The following is a 24,402-nucleotide window of genomic DNA, read 5'->3' as shown; positions in this document are numbered from 1 at the left end:
GTTTGCCTGATGGAGGCTGGAGAAGTGGAGATCAGGCAGTCAGGATGAATGATGTGTTGCGGAGAGACCTCTACTTCCGAGGCATCCGAGGAACGAGAGAGAGCATCGGCCCTAATGTTCTTGTCGGCAGGGCGAAAATGAATTTCAAAGTTAAAACGGGCAAAGAACAACGACCACCTGGCCTGGCGAGGATTCAGCCGTTGGGCAGACTGGAGATAGGAGAGATTCTTGTGGTCGGTGTAAATGATAACTGGAAATTTTGATCCCTCCAGCAGATGCCTCCATTCCTCAAGTGCCAATTTAATGGCCAGTAGTTCTCGATCCCCGATGGAGTAGTTCCTCTCCGCCGGAGAGAAGGTCCTAGAAAAAAACCCACAAGTAACAGCATGCCCGGAAGAATTTTTTTGTAGAAGGACCGCTCCAGCTCCCACTGAGGAGGCATCAACCTCCAATAGGAAGGGTTTAGATGGGTCAGGTCTGGAGAGCACGGGAGCAGAAGAAAAGGCAGACTTGAGCCGTTTAAATGCGTCTTCCGCTTGAGGAGACCAGGACTTAGGATTGGCATTCTTCTTGGTTAAAGCCACGATAGGAGCCACAATAGTGGAAAAATGAGGAATAAATTGTCTGTAATAATTGGCGAACCCCAAAAAACGTTGGATAGCACGGAGTCCGGAGGGGCGTGGCCAATCTAAGACGGCAGAGAGTTTATCTGGGTCCATTTGTAGTCCCTGGGCAGAGACCAAGTATCCTAGGAAAGGAAGAGATTGACATTCAAACAGACATTTCTACATTTTGGCATAAAGTTGATTGTCTCGAAGTCTCTGAAGAACCATGCGGACATGCTGGCGGTGTTCCTCTAAGTTGGCAGAAAAAATCAGAATATCGTCCAGATACACAACAACACAGGAATATAAGAGATCACGAAAAATTTCATTAACAAAGTCTTGGAAGACGGCAGGGGCGTTGCACAGGCCAAAGGGCATGACTAGATACTCAAAGTGTCCATCTCTGGTGTTAAATGCAGTTTTCCATTCGTCCCCCTCCCTGATGCGGATGAGATTATAAGCACCTCTTAAGTCCAGTTTGGTAAAGATGTGGGCACCTTGAAGGCGATCAAAGAGTTCTGAGATAAGAGGTAGGGGGTAGCGGTTCTTTACCGTGATTTTATTAAGTCCGCGGTAATCAATGCAAGGACGTAGGGAGCCATCTTTTTTGGACACAAAGAAAAATCCAGCTCCGGCAGGAGAGGAGGATTTGCGGATAAACCCCTTTTTTAAATTTTCCTGGATGTATTCAGACATAGCAAGAGTCTCTGGGGCGGACAGAGGATAAATTCTGCCCCGGGGTGGAGTAGTGCCCGGGAGGAGGTCAATAGGACAGTCATAAGGCCTGTGAGGAGGTAAAGTCTCAGCTTGTTTTTTGCAAAATACGTCAGCAAAGTCCATATAAGCCTTAGGGAGACCGGTTTAAGACAGTCCTTGAAACAAGAAGTACCCCAGCTCTTGATCTCTCCTGTGGACCAATCAAGGGTTGGGGAATGGCGTTGAAGCCACGGTAGTCCAAGGAGAATTTCGGAAGTGCAATTGGAGAGGACAAAAACTCAATTTTTTCGTGATGAGGTCCGATGCACATTAGGAGGGGCTCCGTGCGGTAACGTACGGTACAGTCCAATCTTTCATTGTTAACACAATTGATGTAGAGGGGTCTGGCGAGACTGGTCACCGGGATGTTGAACCTGTTGATGAGAGAGGCCAAAATAAAATTTACTGCAGATCCGGAATCCAAGAAGGCCATAGTAGAGAAGGAGAAGGTAGAGGCAGATATCCGCACAGGCACAGTAAGGCGTGGAGAAGCAGAGTTGACATCAAGAACTGTCTCACCTTTGTGCGGAATCAGCGTACGTCTTTCCAGGCGGGGAGGACGGATTGGACAATCCTTCAGGAAGTGTTCGGTACCGGCACAGTACAGGCAAAGATTCTCCATGCGGCGGCGTGTCCTCTCTTGAGGTGTCAAGCGAGACCGGTCAACTTGCATAGCCTCCACGGCGGGAGGCACAGGAACGGATTGCAGAGGACCAGAGGAGAGAGGAGCCGGAGAGAAAAAACGCCTCGTGCGAACAAAGTCCATATCCTGGCGGAGCTCCTGACGCCTTTCGGAAAAACGCATGTCAATGCGAGTGGCTAGATGAATGAGTTCATGCAGGTTAGCAGGAATTTCTCGTGCGGCCAGAACATCTTTAATGTTGCTGGATAGGCCTTTTTTAAAGGTCGCGCAGAGGGCCTCATTATTCCAGGATAATTCGGAAGCAAGAGTACGGAATTGGATGGCGTACTCGCCAACGGAAGAATTACCCTGGACCAGGTTCAGCAGGGCAGTCTCAGCAGAAGAGGCTCGGGCAGGTTCCTCAAAGACACTTCGAATTTCCGAGAAGAAGGAGTGTACAGAGGCAGTGACGGGGTCATTGCGGTCCCAGAGCGGTGTGGCCCATGACAGAGCTTTCCCAGACAGAAAGCTGACTACGAAAGCCACCTTAGACCTTTCAGTAGGAAACTGGTCCGACATCATCTCCAAGTGCAGGGAACATTGTGAAAGGAAGCCACGGCAAAACTTAGAGTCCCCATCAAATTTATCCGGCAAGGATAGTCGTAGGCCGGAAGCGGCCACTCGCTGCGGAGGAGGTGCAGGAGCTGGCGGAGGAGATGATTGCTGAAGCTGTGGTAGTAGCTGCTGTAGCATCACGGTCAGTTGAGACAGCTGGTGGCCTTTTTGCGCTATCTGTTGCGACTGCTGGGCGACCACCGTGGTGAGGTCGGCGACAACTGGCAGTGGAACTTCAGCGGGATCCATGGCCGGATCTACTGTCACGATTCGGCTGGCAGGAGGTGGATCCTCTGTGCCAGAGAGGGATTGGCGTGGACCGTGCTAGTGGACCGGTTCTAAGTTACTACTGGTATTCACCAGAGCCCGCCGCAAAGCGGGATGGTCTTGCAGCGGCGGTAGTAACCAGGTCGTATCCACTAGCAACGGCTCAACCTCTCTGACTGCTGAAGATAGGCGCGGTACAAGGGAGTAGACAAGAGCAAGGTCGGACGTAGCAGAAGGTCGGGGCAGGCAGCAAGGATCGTAGTCAGGGGCAACGGCAGGAGGTCTGGAACACAGGCTAGGAACACACAAGGAAACGCTTTCACTGGCACAACGACAACAAGATCCGGCGAGGGAGTGCAGGGGAAGTGAGGTATACATAGGGAGTGCACAGGTGAACACACTAATTAGAACAACTGCGCCAATCAGTGGCGCAGTGGCCCTTTAAATCGCAGAGACCCGGCGCGCGCGCGCCCTAGGGAGCGGGGCCGCGCGCGCCGGGACAGGACCGACGGAGAGCGAGTCAGGTACGGGAGCCGGGGTGCGCATCGCGAGCGGGCGCCACCCGCATCGCGAATCGCATCCCGGCTGGAGGCGGTATCGCAGCGCACCCGGTCAGTGGATCTGACCGGGGCGCTGCAGTAGCGAGGATGTTGCGAGCGCTCCGGGGAGGAGCGGGGACCCGGAGCGCTCGGCGTAACACTCCTGCTGTTAGTACAATGTTATTTATTGTAATAGGTATATAGTCAGTATGCTAATGTATAGACAGTATAAAGGACCTTTGGAGGACTAATGTAATTGTCTAAAGGACCTTTGAGTTATCACATGTTATGGTATCACATGTTACCCAGAGAGCACCAGTAAAACACATGACCTGCAGCTTGACCTATGGGCTTCTGGCTCAGCCCCCCTTTATAAGAGGGGCGGCCATTACAATCTCGCTCTTACACCAGACCTTTGCTGAGGCACAGCCAAGCACAGATGTCAGATCCAGCATCCAGTACACCTGGAGGCCTCAAGTCTGCACTTGTCAGTAAGTCCAGCCATCTATGTCTATTGTCTCTACCTACAACCAAGTCAAGTTACCAGTCAAGTCAATTATATTCAGAGTGGCTGTATGGAAGTCTGATCCAAAGTACCGCAACCCCAAGCAAGCTGCAGGGCCCTTTCCGTGTTACTGGCTAACTCTCTGGGATTCTGGCCGAGCTGTAAAGACTGTAACAACTGTCTGACCTCAGTAAAGCCTCCGTTAAACCATAACCTGGTCTTTGACTCTACTTGCCCTGCCTAACCTTGGCAGGGCAAGACATTGTTTGGGTGGTTACTGATCCCCAAAAACCACTCTGGCATCACAAACATTAGGGGTTGATAACATCTTGCCCCTGGGGTTAATACCATCTGCCCCATCCACCTACACCCTTCGTGGTTACCCCACAAGCCTGGGTCAGGAGGGGAAGGAACCCGGCATTTTGGCATTATTGGCAGGATCAATACAGTCCATCTAGGATCCCTGACTACTGATTAGTACCCCTGAGTACCACCTCTTATATGTTATTATGTTTAATCTGAGACAAATCTATCAAGGGGTTTTTATATCCCAAAACATACAGACAAAATCCATCCACTTATTTCGGTAACAATAACAACCTCTTACTGTACAGAGAATCTGTACAAACATCTGTGGCAGATACCGGTAGAGTCATTTCTACACCCTTGTCCTAAAGCGTCAACAATGAGAGCTAGGGGGTCTTGTGACCTACCCAGTCCGGTCACCCGCCCAGTCATGTTTCCTGCACCCAAGTGGTTCCCGAAGTCCCTTTTGTCATTGTGTCCTGTGGGAACATGTGGCCCCTCACACAATCCTAGACTCTCTCAGCCCTGTGGCGGGTCAGCCTTGCCCTCAGCCCCCGGCAGTCACGGATTGCAAACTTAATTTTCTGCGACATTTTCTTCATAACAGAATAAATGTCACACGACCTCTGTTCTCCAGAATTGTTTTTATTTGCTATACATATTCCCTTCATAAGACGATTGCCATCAGAGATCTTGTAAATGCAAGACATCAAATTGGGACATACCAAGGATTTTTTCCCCCTTGCGTGGCATAGATTTTTGTTGCATGCTTTGATCTTGTCTTAGTCACATTAACCCCATGTGTAAAATTTGCCATTCTGGCTGAGCTCTAAAGATCCTGCATGCAGATGGGAGTAACGTCCAGAAGGTCCAGAACCATCACTGCGGCCTCCACCAATCTGGGCTTATGGCAGTAATAACAAATGAGGCCTGGAGATTATAATAAAGAATCTAAAGGATCAGACTGTGATGAACAAAATTCTCTGGTCAGATAGACCAAGATTTAACTTTTTGGTTTCAATTCTAAGCGTCATGTCTGGAGGAAACCAAGCACTGCCCATCACCTGCCCAATACCATCCCTACAGTGATCATAGTGGGGGCAGCATCATGTCTGGGGGAAACCAGGCACTGCCCATCACCTGCCCAATACCATCCCTACAGTGATCATGGTGGGGGCAGCATCATGTCTGGAGGAAACCAGGCACTGCCCATCACCCGCCCAATACCATCCCTACAGTGATCATGGTGGGGGCAGCATCATGTCTGGGGGAAACCAGGTACTGCCCCTCACCTGCCCAATACCATCCCTACAGTGATCATGGTGGGGGCAGCATCATGTCTGGGGGAAACCAGGTACTGCCCCTCACCTGCCCAATACCATCCCTACAGTGATCATGGTGGGGGCAGCATCATGTCTGGGGGAAACCAGGTACTGCCCCTCACCTGCCCAATACCATCCCTACAGTGATCATGGTGGGGGCAGCATCATGTCTGGAGGAAACCAGGTACTGCCCAATACCATCCCTACAGTGATCATGGTGGGGGCAGCATCATGTCTGGGGGAAACCAGGCACTGCCCATCACCTGCCCAATACCATCCCTACAGTGATCATGGTGGGGGCAGCACCATGTCTGGGGGAATCCAGGCACTGCCCATCACCTGCCCAATACCATCCCTACAGTGATCATGGTGGGGGCAGCATCATATCTGGAGGAAACCAGGCACTGCCCATCACCCGCCCAATACCATCCCTACAGTGACCATGGTGGGGGCAGCATCATGTCTGGAGGAAACCAGGCACTGCTCATCACCTGCCCAATACCATCCCTACAGTGATCATGGTGGGGGCAGCATCATGTCTGGAGGAAACCAGGCACTGCCCATCACCTGCCCAATACCATCTCTACAGTGATCATGGTGGGGGCAGCATCATGTCTGGAGGAAACCAGGTACTGCCCATCACCTGCCCAATACCATCCCTACTGTGATCATGGTGGGGGCAGCATCATGTCTGGGGGAAACCAGGCACTGCCCATCACCTGCCCAATACCATCCATACAGTGATCATGGTGGGGGCAGCATCATGTCTGGAGGAAAGCAGGCACTGCCCATCACCTGCCCAATACCTTCCTTACAGTGATCATGGTGGGGGCAGCATCATACTGTGCGGACTGGAAGACCGGTCAGGGTTAAGAGATAGCTGAATAGAGCAAAGTACAGAGATATTCTTAAAAAAAAAAATAAAAAAAAGTATGCCCAGAAAATGTAACCAGTGGTTGTTTGAGTAACTGCTGTAGTCTTGGCCACGTCTACATGCCTAAAATTATTGAGTTGCTGCCGTGTGACTGACTAATTATTTGTGCTAACAGATTATTGAAAAAGTGTATCTAATAAGGTGGCCAGTCAGTGTACGTGGGGAGTATAAGGAGATGGAGGTCTTATCCCTTCATATGGTATAGACATTTAGAGACAGATGAAGCTGGTCTTCCTTTATCTCAGTCAGGGTCAATGTCGGTACCAGGCGAATACTGGCAGATGCCAGGGCCCAAAGTCTCTGGGGATCTCAGATGAGATGGGAAGGGACCTACAGTAAATCCTTTGCCCAAGGGCTGAAAAATACATGGTCAGGGCATCAATATTTCCCCACTGGGTATTGTACCCGCTCTTAGTGGCATTTACAAGCCGAATACCTTACATAGTACACCTGCAGCACAGATCAAGGACAGTCCTGCAAGATTGCAATCTCATTTTACGAGCCTGGTATCAGCATAACGTGGCGGTTTATGGGCTTTACATCGTTGTTTACTTGTGTTTGGCTCAAAGGAGAAGATAAAATGTGGGACAACTGTCCGTCATGACAGACAGGGCGAAGCCCCCTGACGAAGCACAAGAGCGAAACAAACGTTGGGGTTGGAGCTGGTAGGTGGCAATATGCATGGCATGAAGTTCTATTGTTGTTAGGCTGGTTTCCCTCTTGTTTACTTATCCAGTCCTCGCTGTCCATTGTTCCTATTTCCTATTGTTATTTCTCATACTGCTGTACCACCTTAGGGTGCGTTCACACGAGCGGATCCCCAGCGAGTATTACGCTGCTGAGCCCACGAGGAAAGAGAGAGATTAATGGCCGCTGCTCCGTTATATGGGCAGGGCCATTTTGGATTGGTCCATGTCAGCTGACACTCACCGTTACAAAGCAGGGTGGGTGATCACCTGACTACCTCCAAAAGGTCCTTGAGTGAAAACCATAGAGTTCTGGAACGCATCATGTGACCCGCAGGTCCTGCGACACTACAACAAGGTAAGTACACTTTATATACATATAGACAATTAGAATTTGAATACTTTTAATTATTAAATGGGTGACTAGGGGCTAACTATAGATGAGGATCCCACTGGTACTTAGGGACTCTGACTTTGGGGACCTCACCACAAGGTAATGGATGCAATCCGGTACCGGGACACCTGTCCAAAGGATAGGATAAGATGACTGATCGCGGAAGTCCGGCCGCTGGGACCCCCGCGATCTCCGGGGCGGCACGCCAGTCATCCGGTGAGCAGAGCGAACTCCACTTCATGTCAGATGATGGGTGACCATAGCCATCACGCCACCACTATTCATGTCTATGGGAGGAAACGTGATGACTATCTACTAGCAGTCGGATCTCCTCCTATAGACATGAATAGAGGGGGCCTGGCGTGACGTCATGAACACGGAAGCTTGGAGTGTTGCGGTGCCAGTCCCCCCAAGATCAGACATGTTATCCCCTATCCTTTGGATAGAGAATAAGATGTTTAGGGGTGGAGTAACCCTTCAAAGGGTTACTCTGCTCCCCAGCGCCCGCCCCCTCGTGACATCACGCCCTGCCCCGTGACATCACATCCCGCCCCCTCAATGTAAGTCTATGCGTGACAGACTTCGTGCCCCCTTCCCATAGACTTTCATTGAGGGGGTGGGGCGTGACATCACGAGGGGCGGGTGTGAACATGGAAGCCCACACCCAGCATTCGGAACATTGAGTTCCGGACGCTGGGGAGCGGAGTAACCCTTTAATGCACGCTTTGCCTCTTTGCCTACTGACAGTATGACAGCTGGACAGGATTATGTTCTGGATGGTATGGGGACCCCTAGTGGCCGTTTTAATAAGCCATCATTTAATACCAATGGGGGCTCCCTTCCCTACCGGTCAGTCAACAGCAGTTTGCCGATGGTTTCCACATTATTCTTGGATAGTGGAACAGAAGAACCACGTTAGCACCATCTTAGCACCAGTCGTATCGCAGGCTGTGTAGGTGTCTCGAGAATTGTGTTATATTAGTCTTCTTAAGATAACAGCCGTAGAATGGGGCGCGTCCGGGATCACACAGAGTTTTATCGCACATGGTCAACACGTCGCCTTAGTGAAATAAACATTCGCCGGATCCTTTATTTGTGTGCGGAGGAGCAGATGTGAACCCGGAGGCGATTATACAGCTATAAAGTTTCATGTGAACGTCGGAAAGTCAGCAACTATTGCGTCGCTGCGTACCAGCTGCGCCCCCGTCCTGGGAAGGTCGCCGCTTTGTTTAATCCCTCCGCCACCGCGCGCAGCTGTTCCTGCTTTTCTCCCGCTAACAAACATTTTGGAACAGGTGACATTGTACGTCAGCCTATGGATTTACATCTAGAGCAGTGTTTGCCAACCGGGGGTGCCTCCAGCTGTTGCCAAACTACAACTCCCAGCATGCCCGGACAGCCAACGGCTGTCCGGGTATGCTGGGAATTGTAGTTTTGCAACAGCCGAAGGCACCCTAGAGGCTGATAATCTGTCCTGACCAATTCCAAATTTCACCCGTGAAGGACATATGCCATTGTTATGGGGGTGCTGTGGCTAAAATATACCTCACAATGTGCTACAATTATTTGGACCTATTGTGGGGGCATCATACTACATGTGGGCATTGCTGGCAATATTCAAGGGCACATCAGCATTGTGTCAACACTGCCAATGTTATGGGGGCTGTTACGCCGAGCGCTCCGGGTCCCCGCTCCTCCCCGGAGCGCTCGCTACACTTCCCTCACTGCAGCGCCCCGGTCGGTTCCACGGACCCGGGGCGCTGCGTTACCACCTCCGGCCGGGATGCGATTCGCGATGCGGGTAGCGCCCGCTCGCGATGCGCACCCCGGCTCCCGTACCTTACTCGCTCCCCGTCAGTTCTGTCCCGGCGCGCGCGGCCCCGCTCCCTAGGGCGCGCGCGCGCCGGGTCTTTGCGATTTAAAGGGCCACTGCACCGCTGATTGGTGCAGTGGTTCCAATTAGTGTTTACACCTGTGCACTTCCCTATATCACCTCACTTCCCCTTCACTCCCTCGCCGGATCTTGTTGCCCTAGTGCCAGTGAAAGCGTTCCTTGTGTGTTCCTTGCCTGTGATTCCAGACCTTCTGCCGTTGCCCCTGACTACGATCCTTGCTGCCTGCCCCGACCTTCTGCTACGTCCGACCTTGCTTCTGTCTACTCCCTTGTACCGCGCCTATCTTCAGCAGCCAGAGAGGTTGAGCCGTTGCTAGGGGATACGACCTGGTCACTACCGCCGCAGCAAGACCATCCCGCTTTGCGGCGGGCTCTGGTGAAAACCAGTAGTGACTTAGAACCGATCCTCTAGCACGGTCCACGCCAATCCCTCTCTGGCACAGAGGATCCACTACCTGCCAGCCGGCATCGTGACAGTAGATCCGGCCATGGATCCCGCTGAAGTTCCTCTGCCAGTTGTCGCTGACCTCACCACGGTGGTCGCCCAGCAGTCACAACAGATTGCGCAACAAGGCCAACAGCTGTCTCAACTGACTGTTATGCTACAACAGTTACTACCACAGCTCCAGCAATCATCTCCTCCGCCAGCTCCTGTACCTCCTCCGCAGCGAGTGGCCGCTTCTGGAATACGACTATCCTTGCCGGATAAATTTGATGGGGACTCTAAGTTTTGCCGTGGCTTTCTTTCCCAATGTTCATTACACTTGGAGATGATGTCGGACCAGTTCCCCACTGAAAGGTCTAAGGTGGCTTTCGTAGTCAGCCTGCTGTCTGGAAAAGCCCTGGCTTGGGCCACACCGCTCTGGGACCGCAATGACCCCGTCACTGCCTCTGTACACTCCTTCTTCTCGGAAATTCGAAGTGTCTTTGAGGAACCTGCCCGAGCCTCTTCTGCTGAGACTGCCCTGTTGAACCTGGTCCAGGGTAATTCTTCCGTTGGCGAGTATGCCGTACAGTTCCGTACCCTTGCTTCAGAATTATCCTGGAATAATGAGGCACTCTGCGCGACCTTTAAAAAAGGCCTATCCAGCAACATTAAAGATGTTCTGGCCGCACGAGAAATCCCTGCTAACCTACATGAACTCATCCATCTTGCCACTCGCATTGACATGCGTTTTTCCGAACGGCGTCAGGAGCTCCGCCAGGATATGGACTCTGTTCGCACGAGGCGTTTCTTCTCCCCGGCTCCTCTCTCCTCTGGTCCCCTGCAATCTGTTCCTGTGCCTCCCGCCGTGGAGGCTATGCAGGTCGACCGGTCTCGCCTGACACCCCAAGAGAGGACACGACGCCGCATGGAGAATCTCTGCCTGTACTGTGCTAGTACCGAACACTTCCTGAAGGATTGTCCTATCCGTCCTCCCCGCCTGGAAGGACGTCCGCTGACTCCGCACAAAGGTGAGACAGTCCTTGATGTCTACTCTGCTTCTCCACGTCTTACTGTGCCTGTGCGGATGTCTGCCTCTGCCTTCTCCTTCTCTGCTGTGGCCTTCTTGGACTCTGGATCTGCAGGAAATTTCATCTTAGCCTCTCTCGTCAACAAGTTCAACATCCCGGTGACCAGTCTCGCCAGACCCCTCTACATCAATTGTGTAAACAATGAAAGATTGGACTGTACTATACGTTTCCGCACGGAGCCCCTTCTAATGTGCATCGGATCTCATCACGAGAGGATTGAACTGTTGGTCCTCCCCAATTGCACTTCTGAAATCCTTCTTGGACTTCCCTGGCTTCAACTCCATTCCCCAATCCTGGATTGGTCCACTGGGGAGATCAAGAGTTGGGGGCCCTCTTGTTCCAAGGACTGCTTAAAACCGGTTCCCAGTAAACCTTGCCGTGTCCCTGTGCTTCCTCATGTAACCGGTCTCCCTAAGGCCTATATGGACTTTGCGGACGTTTTTTGCAAAAAACAAGCTGAGACTCTACCTCCTCACAGGCCTTATGATTGTCCCATTGACCTCCTCCCGGGCACTACTCCACCCCGGGGCAGAATCTATCCTCTGTCCGTCCCAGAGACTCTTGCCATGTCTGAATACGTCCAAGAAAATTTAAAAAAGGGCTTTATCCGTAAATCCTCCTCTCCTGCCGGAGCCGGATTTTTCTTTGTGTCCAAAAAAGATGGCTCTCTACGTCCTTGCATTGACTACCGCGGTCTTAATAAAATCACGGTTAAGAACCGCTACCCCCTACCCCTCATCTCTGAACTCTTTGATCGTCTCCAAGGTGCCCATATTTTTACCAAACTGGACTTAAGAGGTGCTTATAATCTCATCCGCATCAGAGAGGGGGATGAATGGAAAACGGCATTTAACACCAGAGATGGACACTTTGAGTATCTGGTCATGCCCTTTGGTCTATGCAACGCCCCTGCCGTCTTCCAAGACTTTGTTAATGAAATTTTTCGTGATCTACTATACTCCTGTGTTGTTGTATATCTGGACGATATCCTGATTTTTTCTGCCAATCTAGAAGAACACCGCCAGCATGTCCGTATGGTTCTTCAGAGACTTCGTGATAATCAACTCTATGCCAAAATAGAGAAATGTCTGTTTGAATGCCAATCTCTTCCTTTTCTAGGATACTTGGTCTCTGGCCAGGGACTACAAATGGACCCAGATAAACTCTCTGCCGTCTTAGATTGGCCACGCCCCTCCGGACTCCGTGCCATCCAACGTTTTTTGGGGTTCGCCAATTATTACAGGCAATTTATTCCACATTTTTCTACCATTGTGGCTCCTATTGTGGCTTTAACAAAAAAAAAAATGCCGATCCCAAGTCCTGGCCTCCTCAAGCGGAAGACGCCTTTAAACGACTCAAGTCTGCCTTTTCTTCGGCTCCCGTGCTCTCCAGACCTGACCCATCTAAACCCTTCCTATTGGAGGTTGATGCCTCCTCAGTGGGAGCTGGAGCTGTCCTTCTACAAAAAAACTCTTCCGGGCATGCTGTTACTTGTGGTTTTTTTTCCAGGACCTTCTCTCCGGCGGAGAGGAACTACTCCATCGGGGATCGAGAGCTTCTAGCCATTAAATTAGCACTTGAGGAATGGAGGCATCTGCTGGAGGGATCAAGATTTCCAGTTATTATTTACACCGATCACAAGAACCTCTCCTACCTCCAGTCTGCCCAACGGCTGAATCCTCGCCAGGCCCGGTGGTCTCTGTTCTTTGCCCGATTTAATTTTGAAATTCACTTTCGGCCTGCTGATAAAAACATTAGGGCCGATGCTCTCTCTCGTTCCTCAGATGCCTCTGAAATTGAACTCTCTCCTCAACACATCATTCCTCCTGACTGCCTGATTTCCACTTCTCCAGCCTCCATCAGGCAAACTCCTCCAGGAAAGACCTTTGTTTCTCCACGCCAACGCCTTGGGATCCTCAAATGGGGTCACTCCTCCCATCTCGCAGGTCATGCGGGCATCAAGAAATCTGTGCAACTCATCTCTCGCTTCTATTGGTGGCCGACTCTAGAGACTGATGTGGTGGACTTTGTGCGAGCCTGCACTATCTGTGCCCGGGATAAGACTCCTCGCCAGAAGCCCGCTGGTTTTCTTCATCCTCTACCTGTCCCCGAACAACCTTGGTCTCTGATTGGTATGGATTTTATTACTGACTTACCCCCATCCCATGGCAACACTGTTATTTGGGTGGTCGTTGATCGATTCTCCAAAATGGCACATTTCATCCCTCTTCCTGGCCTTCCTTCAGCGCCTCAGTTGGCTAAACAATTTTTTGTACACATTTTTCGTCTTCACGGGTTGCCTACACAGATCGTCTCGGATAGAGGCGTCCAATTTGTGTCTAAATTCTGGAGGGCTCTCTGTAAACAACTCAAGATTAAATTAAATTTTTCTTCTGCATACCATCCTCAATCCAATGGACAAGTAGAGAGAATTAACCAGATCTTGGGTGACTATTTACGACATTTTGTTTCCTCCCGCCAGGATGACTGGGCAGATCTTCTACCTTGGGCCGAATTCTCGTATAATTTCAGAATCTCTGAATCTTCCTCCAAATCTCCGTTTTTCGTGGTGTACGGCCGTCACCCTCTTCCCCCCCTCCCTACCCCCTTGCCCTCTGGTCTGCCCGCTGTGGATGAAATTTCTCGTGATCTTTCCACCATATGGAAAGAGACCCAAAATTCTCTCTTACAGGCTTCTTCTCGCATGAAGAGATTCGCAGATAAGAAAAGAAGAGCTCCTCCCATTTTTTCCCCTGGAGACAAGGTATGGCTCTCCGCTAAATATGTCCGTTTCCGTGTCCCGAGCTATAAGTTGGGACCACGCTATCTTGGTCCTTTTAAAGTTTTGTGTCAAATTAATCCTGTCTCTTACAAACTTCTTCTTCCTCCTTCTCTTCGTATCCCTAATGCCTTTCACGTCTCTCTTCTTAAACCTCTCATCCTCAACCGTTTTTCTCCTAAATCTGTTCCTCCCACTCCTGTTTCCGGCTCCTCGGACATCTTCTCTGTCAAAGAGATTTTGGCCTCTAAAAAGGTCAGGGGAAGAACTTTTTTTTTAGTGGATTGGGAGGGTTGTGGTCCAGAAGAGAGGTCCTGGGAACCTGAGGACAATATCCTGGACAAAAGTCTGATCCTCAGGTTCTCAGGCCCCAAGAAGAGGGGGAGACCCAAGGGGGGGGGTACTGTTACGCCGAGCGCTCCGGGTCCCCGCTCCTCCCCGGAGCGCTCGCTACACTTCCCTCACTGCAGCGCCCCGGTCGGTTCCACGGACCCGGGGCGCTGCGTTACCACCTCCGGCCGGGATGCGATTCGCGATGCGGGTAGCGCCCGCTCGCGATGCGCACCCCGGCTCCCGTACCTTACTCGCTCCCCGTCAGTTCTGTCCCGGCGCGCGCGGCCCCGCTCCCTAGGGCGCGCGCGCGCCGGGTCTTTGCGATTTAAAGGGCCACTGCACCGCTGATTGGTGCAGTGGTTCCAATTAGTGTTTACACCTGTGCACTTCCCTATATCACCTCACTTCCCCTTCACTCCCTCGCCGGATCTTGTTGCCCTAGTGCCAGTGAAAGCGTTCCTTGTGTGTTCCTTGCCTGTGATTCCAGACCTTCTGCCGTTGCCCCTGACTACGATCCTTGCTGCCTGCCCCGACCTTCTGCTACGTCCGACCTTGCTTCTGTCTACTCCCTTGTACCGCGCCTATCTTCAGCAGCCAGAGAGGTTGAGCCGTTGCTAGGGGATACGACCTGGTCACTACCGCCGCAGCAAGACCATCCCGCTTTGCGGCGGGCTCTGGTGAAAACCAGTAGTGACTTAGAACCGATCCTCTAGCACGGTCCACGCCAATCCCTCTCTGGCACAGAGGATCCACTACCTGCCAGCCGGCATCGTGACAGGGGCACTGTAGATGTCAATGTTATTGGGGCACTGTGGATGTTACTTTAATAGGAGCACTGTGACTGTCACTGTTATGGGGGGAACCCTGTTTGTTACCGTTATCGGGGGCACCCTGTCTGTTACTGTTATGGTGGCAGGGCACGGTGCCTCTTACTTTAAAGGGGTACTCCCGTGGAAAACTTTTTTATTATTCTTTCAAATCAACTGGTGCCAGAAAGCTAAACAGATTTGTAAATGACTTCTTTAAAAAAAATCTTAATCCTTCCAGTACTTATTAGGGGCTATATACCACAGCGGAAATGCTATACTTTTTAGATTTCTCTGATGTCATGACCACAGTGCTCTCTGCTGACATCTCTGTCCATTTTAGGAACTGTCCAGAGCAGGAGAAAATCCCCATAGCAAACATATGCTGCTCTGGACAGTTCGCAAAATGGACAGCAGAGGTCAGCAGAGAGCACTGTGGTCATGACATCAGAGAAATCTAAAAAGTACATGTAAAGCATTTCCTTTGTAGTATATAGCCCCTAAAAAGTCCTGGAAGGATTAAGATTTTTAAATAGAAGTAATTTACAAATCTGTAACTTTCTGGCACCAGTTGATTTAAAAAAAAAAGTTTTCCAAGGGAGTACCCCTTTAATGAGGACATAGTGGTTGTCACTCCTTTGGGGGGGCACTGTGCCTATCACTGGTATAGAGACACTGTGCCCGTCACTTTTATAAGGACACTTTAGCTGTCATTGTTGTGGAGACACTGCTGTTTATTGCTATTATGGGGACACTGTGGCTTTGGCACTGTTTTTAGAACACTCGCTGTACAGGGAAACTGTGTGAGACACTGTTATGGGGGACTGTAGCTGGCTCAGTTATGGGGGTTCTATGGCTATCAATGTTGTGGCGCCTCTGTCACTCTTAAGGGGTACACTGTGACTATCACTGATATTGGGGTGACTGCCAGTGTTATGGGGGCACCTGAATTAACAGAAGAGGACACTGTGCTATCACTGTTATAGGGACACCGTGGCTGTGTCCCCATTATGGGAGCACTTTGTCTGGTACTGTTATTAGGACACTGCAGCTTTTACTATTACAAAGACTGTGGCTGTTTATGGTGAAACAAAAAGGGCACTGTCGCTGGTTTAGTAATGGGGGGGCACTATGGCTATCACTAATATTGGGAGACCATGGCTGACAGTGTAATGGAGAACGGAGAGACAGTAGAATGACCCCGTCCCCAAACCAACAATATTGGGTTATTGCCAACGGCTGTCCGGGTATGCTGAGAGTTGTAGTTTTGCAACAGCTGGAGGCACCCTGGCTGGGAATTGCTAATCCAGACAGACAGCCGGAGGTAACTATAGCAATTTATAAACAGCTCGAGGAGATTTATTGTACTTCAGACTAAAAAAAAAACAGGAAACTGGATCCAATTTAAGATATAGAAATAAAGAGCGGGGAAGCTGTGACGCTACAGACACCTCGGGAATCCGGTTCTATCTGACATTCTCCTGAGTGTGATTCCTACTCTGGACAATGGAGCGGAGGAGTTCTAATCCTGGAACTTAAAAAAAAAAAGTCAAAGAAAAGTGGACATGCCCTTTAGGAGTTAAAGGAACAGTAACCTCTTTTTTTTTTGTTTGGTTAAGTCACTGAGTTCACGTCTTATCTCTGCTATATCTGATAGGTCCTAGTGTCGTATAGGTGGGAATATTTCCTTTTTACTGCTATACAGCTCTGTTATCTAAGAATAGGGTTTGTTTTTTCAACTTTGGCTTGTAAAGTTATGAAACTCTGAAACAGTATTGTGCATTCTGTACACATCAAAGAACAGGGGGTCCCGTGTCCACCTGGTAAAAATAGGATAAGACAGGGTTAAATGCAATAGGCCGGTAATATCTGCTAAATGAATGTCTAATACACATTAGATCAGTGGTCAAAACTAGTTTACAACACTTTACAGTCTGCACATATAATGCAGTGCACTACAGATCTGTACTGCACTGTATTATGCCTATCTGTGTTATACTGACAGGCATAGGCATAATACAGTGAAGTACAGATGCATATTGCACTGTCTTATAGGTGCATAAAAAAGTGGAAAAAATTTGGAAACATAAAAAAAAAAAGTGGAAAAAGAGAAAAAATGATAAAATCTCCCCATAGTCTTTAAACAGAATGTATTACTCACATTGGTCTTTGCCCCAGAGATTTCACAATGTAATCTCAGACCAAATAAGTTAGAAAATGTTGCCACCGGTTTAATCTACTTCTGTATATCTGTAATTGGAAACGTTTGACAATCCGGCCTGATGCCCAATAAATATTATTAATATTTACTGCCTTGTATTCTGTTACATGATATCTGTATATTAACCTGTTCTCACATTTTTCCAATCTAGAAAAGCGACTACGTGAGTGAACCATGAATAATTCCGAAAATTCTACATACCGGTGTAAGTTTGATGAGGATTTTAAATATGTCCTTCTGCCCGTGTCTTATGGGATTGTGTTCTGTGTGGGCCTCATCCTCAACGTTACAGCTCTCTACATCTTTATTTTCCGCATCAGACCTTGGAATGCCTCCACAACATACATGTTCAACTTGGCCATCACGGACTTCTTGTATGTCATCTCTCTTCCGCTCCTGGTTTACTATTATTCTCAAGGAGACAACTGGCCATTCGGAGTGGCTCTGTGCAAGATTGTCAAATTCTTATTCTATACCAATCTGTACTGTAGCATCTTCTTCCTCCTTTGTATCAGTATTCACCGATTCCTCGGCATCTGTTACCCAATGAAGTCACTGGGTTGGCTCAAAGTTCGAAATGCCCGGATTGTGTGTGTCATTGTCTGGGTTGTTGTAATGGCCTTCCAGTCTCCTATATTGTACTTTGTGACCACCAGTGCCAATGGAGAAAGCACAATTTGCCACGACACATCCAGCGTGGATTTGTTTGATACTTTTGTGGTATACAGCTCGGTGAACTTGGCTTTGCTCTTCTGTGTCCCTTTCATTGTCATCATCGTGTGCTACGTCATGATGGTCCGGACTCTTCTGAGGCCATCAACAGCTTCTCCAGAGACCTCCAATTCCAAGAGAAAGTCCATAAAAATGATTATTATTGTGTCATTTGTCTTTACCATTTGCTTTTTACCCTTTCATGTCAACCGGACCCTTTATTATTACTTTCGAAAACTAGACCTTGACTGTGATACCCTAAATGCTATTAACTTAGCATACAAAGTCATGAGGCCACTGGCCAGCGCCAACAGCTGTTTTGACCCAATCTTATACTTTTTGGCCGGTCAAACTGTACGAAGGACGATCATTTCAAGAAATGGAATCACAAAAATCAAAAACAAATTTACAAGTTATGTTCAAGAAAACAACTGGAGTTCTGTTATGAATGGAATTGTTAGCGAAAATGTCTCATCCCCCAGTCCTTCTCCTTCAGTAACCAAGATGTGAATGAGTCCATAGACTAACTGATGAAGACCTTCAAAGGGGCTATCCTTGGCTTAGTTCAAGTTCAGATCATGTGATATTCCTGTCCGATGAGACCATATTAGATGTCAATGTTTAGAAATAGCTTTGCCTCAGTGATTTGGAATAATGGATTTATTTGTAGAAACTGAAAGTGATTGGACATGACGGACATTCATCCACCATGAGGGAACTTGTTGAGTTTGTCTGGTTGAAATGAAAGGAAAGTGGTTGAACTTGATGGACCCGAGGTGTCTAACTGAACTGAATGTTTTGTATTGAGGAACGCAAAATATCTTTCCTTCAGAATAGTAAAGACAGACTTTTTTGGTACCACCTATAGGTAGCTACCCTGGAAGTCAACGTTTGAGCCTTTAAGGAGCTTTGAAACATGACTTGGGTTAACTACCAAAGATCCCTATCTGTAGACAACATTGTTTTGGAGTTGTCACCCCTGGTCAGCATAGAGTAGGGTTCTGGTTTACTGTTTAAGATACTTTATATACTACTGCCGCACATGCAGTACCCTCTGTGAGATAGCCTTCAGGGACTATTGGTGACCGAGGTTGTCGCACTATGAGTGACTAGGGTTGTCAGACTTGAGTCTCCGACAAGTTGAAGGGGTTAACTGGTTGAGCTAGATGAGGATAAAGGTATCTGAATGCCTCCAGACTCTTAGCTAACATACCCTTCCGGACTCCCTTATAACTCAGTCAAACTAATTCTTAGTTATACAATTTTTAAAAATGTATTACTTTCCAATGCCACCCAGCACTTTACAAAGCATAACTTTTTGTAAAATAAAATCCTTAAAAAATAATATAAATCAGACCCCAAGCAGAGCACAAACTCTACCTAAAAAAAAAGTTCAGAATGACATAGTTCATGTAGGCCTTTTATGTCAATGTTTCGATGCACATATCTTTACCTAATCACCAGAGCTGAATAGAAGAAAAAAAAACTCAAAAATCCAGATACCAGAAATCATTACATTTATGACGGAAGTCAGTAACGGGCTGTAACTGGTAAAAGGGCTGATAACATGAAGAAAAGTTCCCGTACCCCCCCCCCCCCCCCCCACAATAGTCACCAAAGGCAGTATAGGGGGACGTGTAACAGTGAAGGGTTCTGATTTTTAAAAAGGGTGATAAAGTTCCTTTTTCCCCCTACAATCACCAAAGGCAGTATGGGGGGAAATAACATGAAGAAAAGTTCATTTTTCCCCCTACAATCACCAAAGGCAGTACAAGGGGGGGGGGGGGGGGGGGCAGAAGACAGTAAAGGGTAGTAGCTGATAAGAGGGGTGATAACATGACGAAAAGTTCCTGTATCCCCCATTTAGTCATTACTGTAAAGGCAGTATAGAGGAATGTTTGACAGTGATGGTTTCTGATTGGTAAGTGGGGTGATAACATGAAGAAAAGATCCTTTTATTTTCGGCTTTCTTTTCACACTAACACAGAACCAGGACCCTATTGCACCTAAAATATTGATCTAGGTATCATTAGAAAGCTAAAAATATGGGTTTTGATATCAAGATTAAAAGGGGTATTTCGGTAAAAAACTTATATATCAACTGGCACCAGAAAAGTTAAACAAATTTGTCAATTACTTCTATTAAAAAATCTTAATCCTTCCAATAATTACCAGCTGCTGAAGTTGAGTTGTTCTTTTCTGTCTGGCAACAGTGCTCTCTGCTGACATCTCTGCTTGTCTCGGGAACTGCACAGAGTAGAAGAGGTTTGCTATGGGGATTTGTTTTTACTCTGGACAGTTCCCAAGACAGGTGTTATCAGAGAGCACTTAGACAGAAAGGAACACCTCAACTTCAGCAGCTCATAAGTACTGAAAGGATTAAGATTTTTTTTTTTTTAATAGAAGTCATTTACAAATCTGTTTAACTTTCTGGAGCCAGTTGATATATAAAAAAAATAGTTTTTTCCCTGGATAACCCCTTTACATTTAGTTTCTAGGTTTTGGTCAAGGCAATTGTTTAAGACATGTGTCCTTGCCCTCAAACAGGGTTCAATATTGTACGCCAGTGTTATTAAACCATGAGTGACTGGAGTGACTTCAGTTCTTGTAACGTTAAAGGGGTACTCCGCTCCTAGACATCTTATCCCTTATCTCGGCTGAGGCACCCCAGACATCCGGTGCGCGGAGCAAACTTCGCTCTGTGCCGGAGGACTGGCAATGTGGGGCGGAGGCTCATGATGTCATGGTCACGCCCAGCTTGCGACGTCACGGCCATGCCCCCTCAATGCTGATGAGGACTTGCTGCACCCGGCGTTCGTTTAGAGCGTCGGGTGCAACGCAGGAGGCTCATGACGTCATGGCCGCGTCTCGCCCGTGACATCACGGCCACGCCCCCTCAATGCAAGTCTATAGGAGGGGGCGTGACGGCCGTCATGCCCCCTCCTATAGACTTGCATTGAGGGGGCGTGGCCGTGACATCACGAGCTTCCGGCGCTGCACCCCTATTTTATCCCCTATCCTTTGGATAGGGGATAAGATGTCTAGGGGCGGAGTACCCCATTAATGGTTGAAGAAGTCGGAGTGAATGAAAAAACGGATGAATTTATGTTTCATGGCACTTGAGAATGTAAATTGTTCTATTTCATGTAATTTGGTTCATAATTTGGACCACATCAAAGGTTTTATGTAATATATTTGTATATCCCGAGCAACTGTGTAAATGTTCTATGTAAATAATGTGTAATTATTAATGTGTAATTATGTGTAATATACCACTTCCTAGACATCTGTTCTATTTGAAACCGACCTATAGCGTGAAAATAAAATGGATTTTTGGCCACTTTCTGGAGCATTTTGTTTATAATTTATTATTAATCTATTATGTAGATGTTATTTTTTTAGTGTTTCACTAATATTTTTCTCAATGAATAGTTTGAAAACCTAGGTCTCCAAACTGTGCGCCTCCAGCTGTTGCAAAACAACAACTTGAAAAGGCAGCAAGAAACATGATGGCCCTGATTTACTAAGCGTGGAGTGTAGTTTTCTTTCCGGGATTTTTTCCATCAGGTTTTTTTTCCATGGTATTTAAAATTTTTTCTCTATATTTTTTCCCAATAATTCTAAACTGTCAGGTTTTCCAAAGCTTCCGGTGACTCCGGTGAAAAACATTATTTATTATTTTTTTTAAATCGATTGTTGCCAAAAAGTTAAGCAGATTTGTAAATTACTTCTATAAAAAAAAAAATCTTAATCCTTCCAGTACTTATCAGCTGCTGTATAATATAGAAGAAGTTCTGTTCTTTTTGAATTTCTTTTCTGTCTGTCCACAGTGCTCTCTGCTGACACCTCTGTTCATGTCAGGAACTGTCCAGAGCAGGAGATGTTTGCTATGGGGAATTATTCCTGACATGGACAGAGGTGTCAGCAGAGAGCACTGTGGACAGACAGAAAAGAAATTCAAAAAGAAAAGAACTTCCTCTGGATCATACAGCAGCTGATAAGTGCTGGAAGTATTCAGATTTTTAAATAGAAGTAATTTATAAATCTGTTTAACTTTCTGGAGCCAGTTGATTTAAGATTTTTTAGAGTATCCCTTTAAATTCACCACATTTAATGTGGAAACCTTAGTAAATATGTTGATGACATGCCCCTTTTGTCAGGGCCACACCCTTCTTGTCAGAGACACACCCTTTTTTCCAATTTTTTAAATTTTTTTATTTTTTTAAAAGGAGGGATGGCCGGGTTTGAAGGTTTTTTTGGGCACAGATTTTGGCGCAACATAACGTGCGCCTGAATTTAGCCACAAAACCCGGCAAAAAACATCGTAAACACATTAATAAATAACCTCCAATGTTAGAACACAGCCTCAGAGGAGGGGTATAACTACTATATATCCTGATCCCATGGAGATAGCAGCAGTATACAGATAGAGCTGGAGGGGAGGTGTATAAATACTATATATCCTAATCTCATAGAGATAGCAGCAGCATATAGATAGAGCTGGAGGGGAGGGATATAACTACTATATATCCTGATCCCATGGAGATAGCAGCAGTATACAGATAGAGCTGGAGGGTAGGTGTATAACTACTATATATTTTTATCCCATAGAGATCGCAGCAGCAGTATACAGATAGAGCTGGAGGGGAGGTGTATAACACACACAAACACATATGTATTGATCCCATAGAGATAGAGCTGGAGGGGGGGGGGGGTTATAAATACTATATATATATATATATATATATATATATATATATATATATATACATACATACTATATGTATCCCATAGAGATAGCAGTATACAGATAGAGCTGGAGGAAAGGTTTATAACTAATATATATCTTGATCCCATAGAGATAGCAGCAGTATACAAATAGAGCTGGGAAGGAGGTGTATAACTACTATATATCCTGATCGCATAGAGATAGCAGCAGCAGTATACAGATAGCGCTGGAGGGGAAGTGCATAACTGCTATATATCCAGATCCCATAGAGCTGGATAGAAGGTATATAGCTACTATACACACACACACACACACACACACACATATATAGTGTACAGAGCTAGGAGGGGGGGGTGTACATCTACTATATATCCTGATCCCATAGTGAGAGCAGATGGAGGGGAGGGGTCTGGGAGTTAGTATTACTGTAACGGAGACTGTCATGGCGTCCTTCTAATATACTTATGCTGGCCAAAGTGTACCTATACTATTGCTGGTCATAGGACTCTATAATAGTCCTTGAAAAAGTGCCACTCTCAGAGCACCTGTAATGGATCTGTGAACTTAGCCGTGCACTAGTCCTGACCCTGTATATATTCACATCAATGTATCTTCAGTGTCACGGTGGAAACCAATATGGTCTGCAACTGGTGGCCCTCCAGTGGTACTGAAATAACAATGAATGAGAGCCACAGGTTGGGGCGCACTGCTTGGCGTATGTCGGACATGTACTCAAGAAGAAGAAGCTACAATACTTGTTATTTGCTTAACTTCCTGTGGTAGAAAGAATAAACTTCTATCATTTTCCTATAAAATTGTCTCCCAATTTCTTGTTTACCTGACTTTTTACTGTCTTTCTATGGAGCCCTTGGAGAGAGGGTAGCCCAGTCCAGGTTGGTCCTATACCCTTTGCTCTTGGCGGGCAAGAACCGTTGCTGGCAACCAAGGGATCCAAGGGTGGGTCAGAAACAAAATTAAAGGGATACTTTTCCCCTAGTCATCTTATCCCCTATCCAAAGTATAGGGGATAAGATGTCTGATCGCGGTGGTCCCGCTGCTGGGGACCCTCGCGATCTCCCTGCTGCACCCAGTGTTTGTTTAGAGCGTGATGTGCAGCGCCGGAGGCTCGAGATGTAACAGCCGCGCCCCACTTGTGACATCACGGCCATGCCCCCTCAATGCAAGTCTATGGGAGGGGGCGTGATGGCCATCACGCCCCCTCCCATAGACTTGCATTGAGGGGGCATGGCCATGATATCACGAGCGGGGCGTGACCGTGACCGCCCCACATCGCCAGTCAGCTGTCCTGGAGCAAAGTACGTTTATGTACTGGATGTCTGGGGTACCGCAGCCGAGATCGCGGGGGTCCCCAGCGGCGGGATCTCCGCGATCAGACATCTTATCCCCTGTCCTTTGGATAAGGGATAAGATGTCTTTAAGACCCTCTTGTTCTGGAAGGAGAAACCCAGTATCATAGTATAGTTCCGAACCCCAAATCCAAATATCTATAAGCTACATTTTTCATCATGTAGCGATGTCCAAGTTATCGGTCAAAGGGGAACTGTTCTCCCCTTTGACCGATAACTTTATTTGAGTACATAGTAGAGGTCCTAGTCCATGGACCTTATCAATAATAATTTCTGTAATACCCTTCATTCTCTACCCAGGCACTGCCACATACAGTTACTGTTCCCTTTGGCACTGCAGTTCCATCTCATGTACTAGGCGTGTTAATGAGTAGTGCTGGGCTTAGGAAACAACGAAATATCAGTAGATCTAGGGAAAACCCATTTAATGGAATGATGTTTTCACTTCCTTGGGCTTTTTTGCCTTTACGGTTCTTTCACACTGATAGTTTACCTA

At 47.6% G+C, this 24,402-nt stretch overlaps 1 protein-coding gene across 2 annotated transcripts in view; it reads left to right on the top strand.

Annotated features, from left to right (window-relative positions):
* Positions 1-19,601, top strand: part of P2RY2 (purinergic receptor P2Y2) — an 88,973-nt gene extending 69,372 nt beyond the window's left edge. For both annotated transcript variants that reach the window (XM_056561231.1, XM_056561232.1), the window contains one exon: positions 17,251-19,601. In XM_056561231.1, coding sequence (XP_056417206.1) covers positions 17,274-18,320 — 1,047 coding nt within the window. In that variant the 5' untranslated portion in view covers positions 17,251-17,273 and the 3' untranslated portion in view covers positions 18,321-19,601. The remainder of the gene's footprint in view (positions 1-17,250) is intronic.
* Positions 19,602-24,402: the final 4,801 nt, after the last annotated feature.

Source organism: Hyla sarda, chromosome 2 (genome assembly GCF_029499605.1).
Source record: "Hyla sarda isolate aHylSar1 chromosome 2, aHylSar1.hap1, whole genome shotgun sequence".
NCBI classification, from domain to species: domain Eukaryota; kingdom Metazoa; phylum Chordata; class Amphibia; order Anura; family Hylidae; genus Hyla; species Hyla sarda.
Note: the sequence above shows the minus strand (reverse complement) of the source record. Positions and strands in the feature narration are given on the sequence as shown.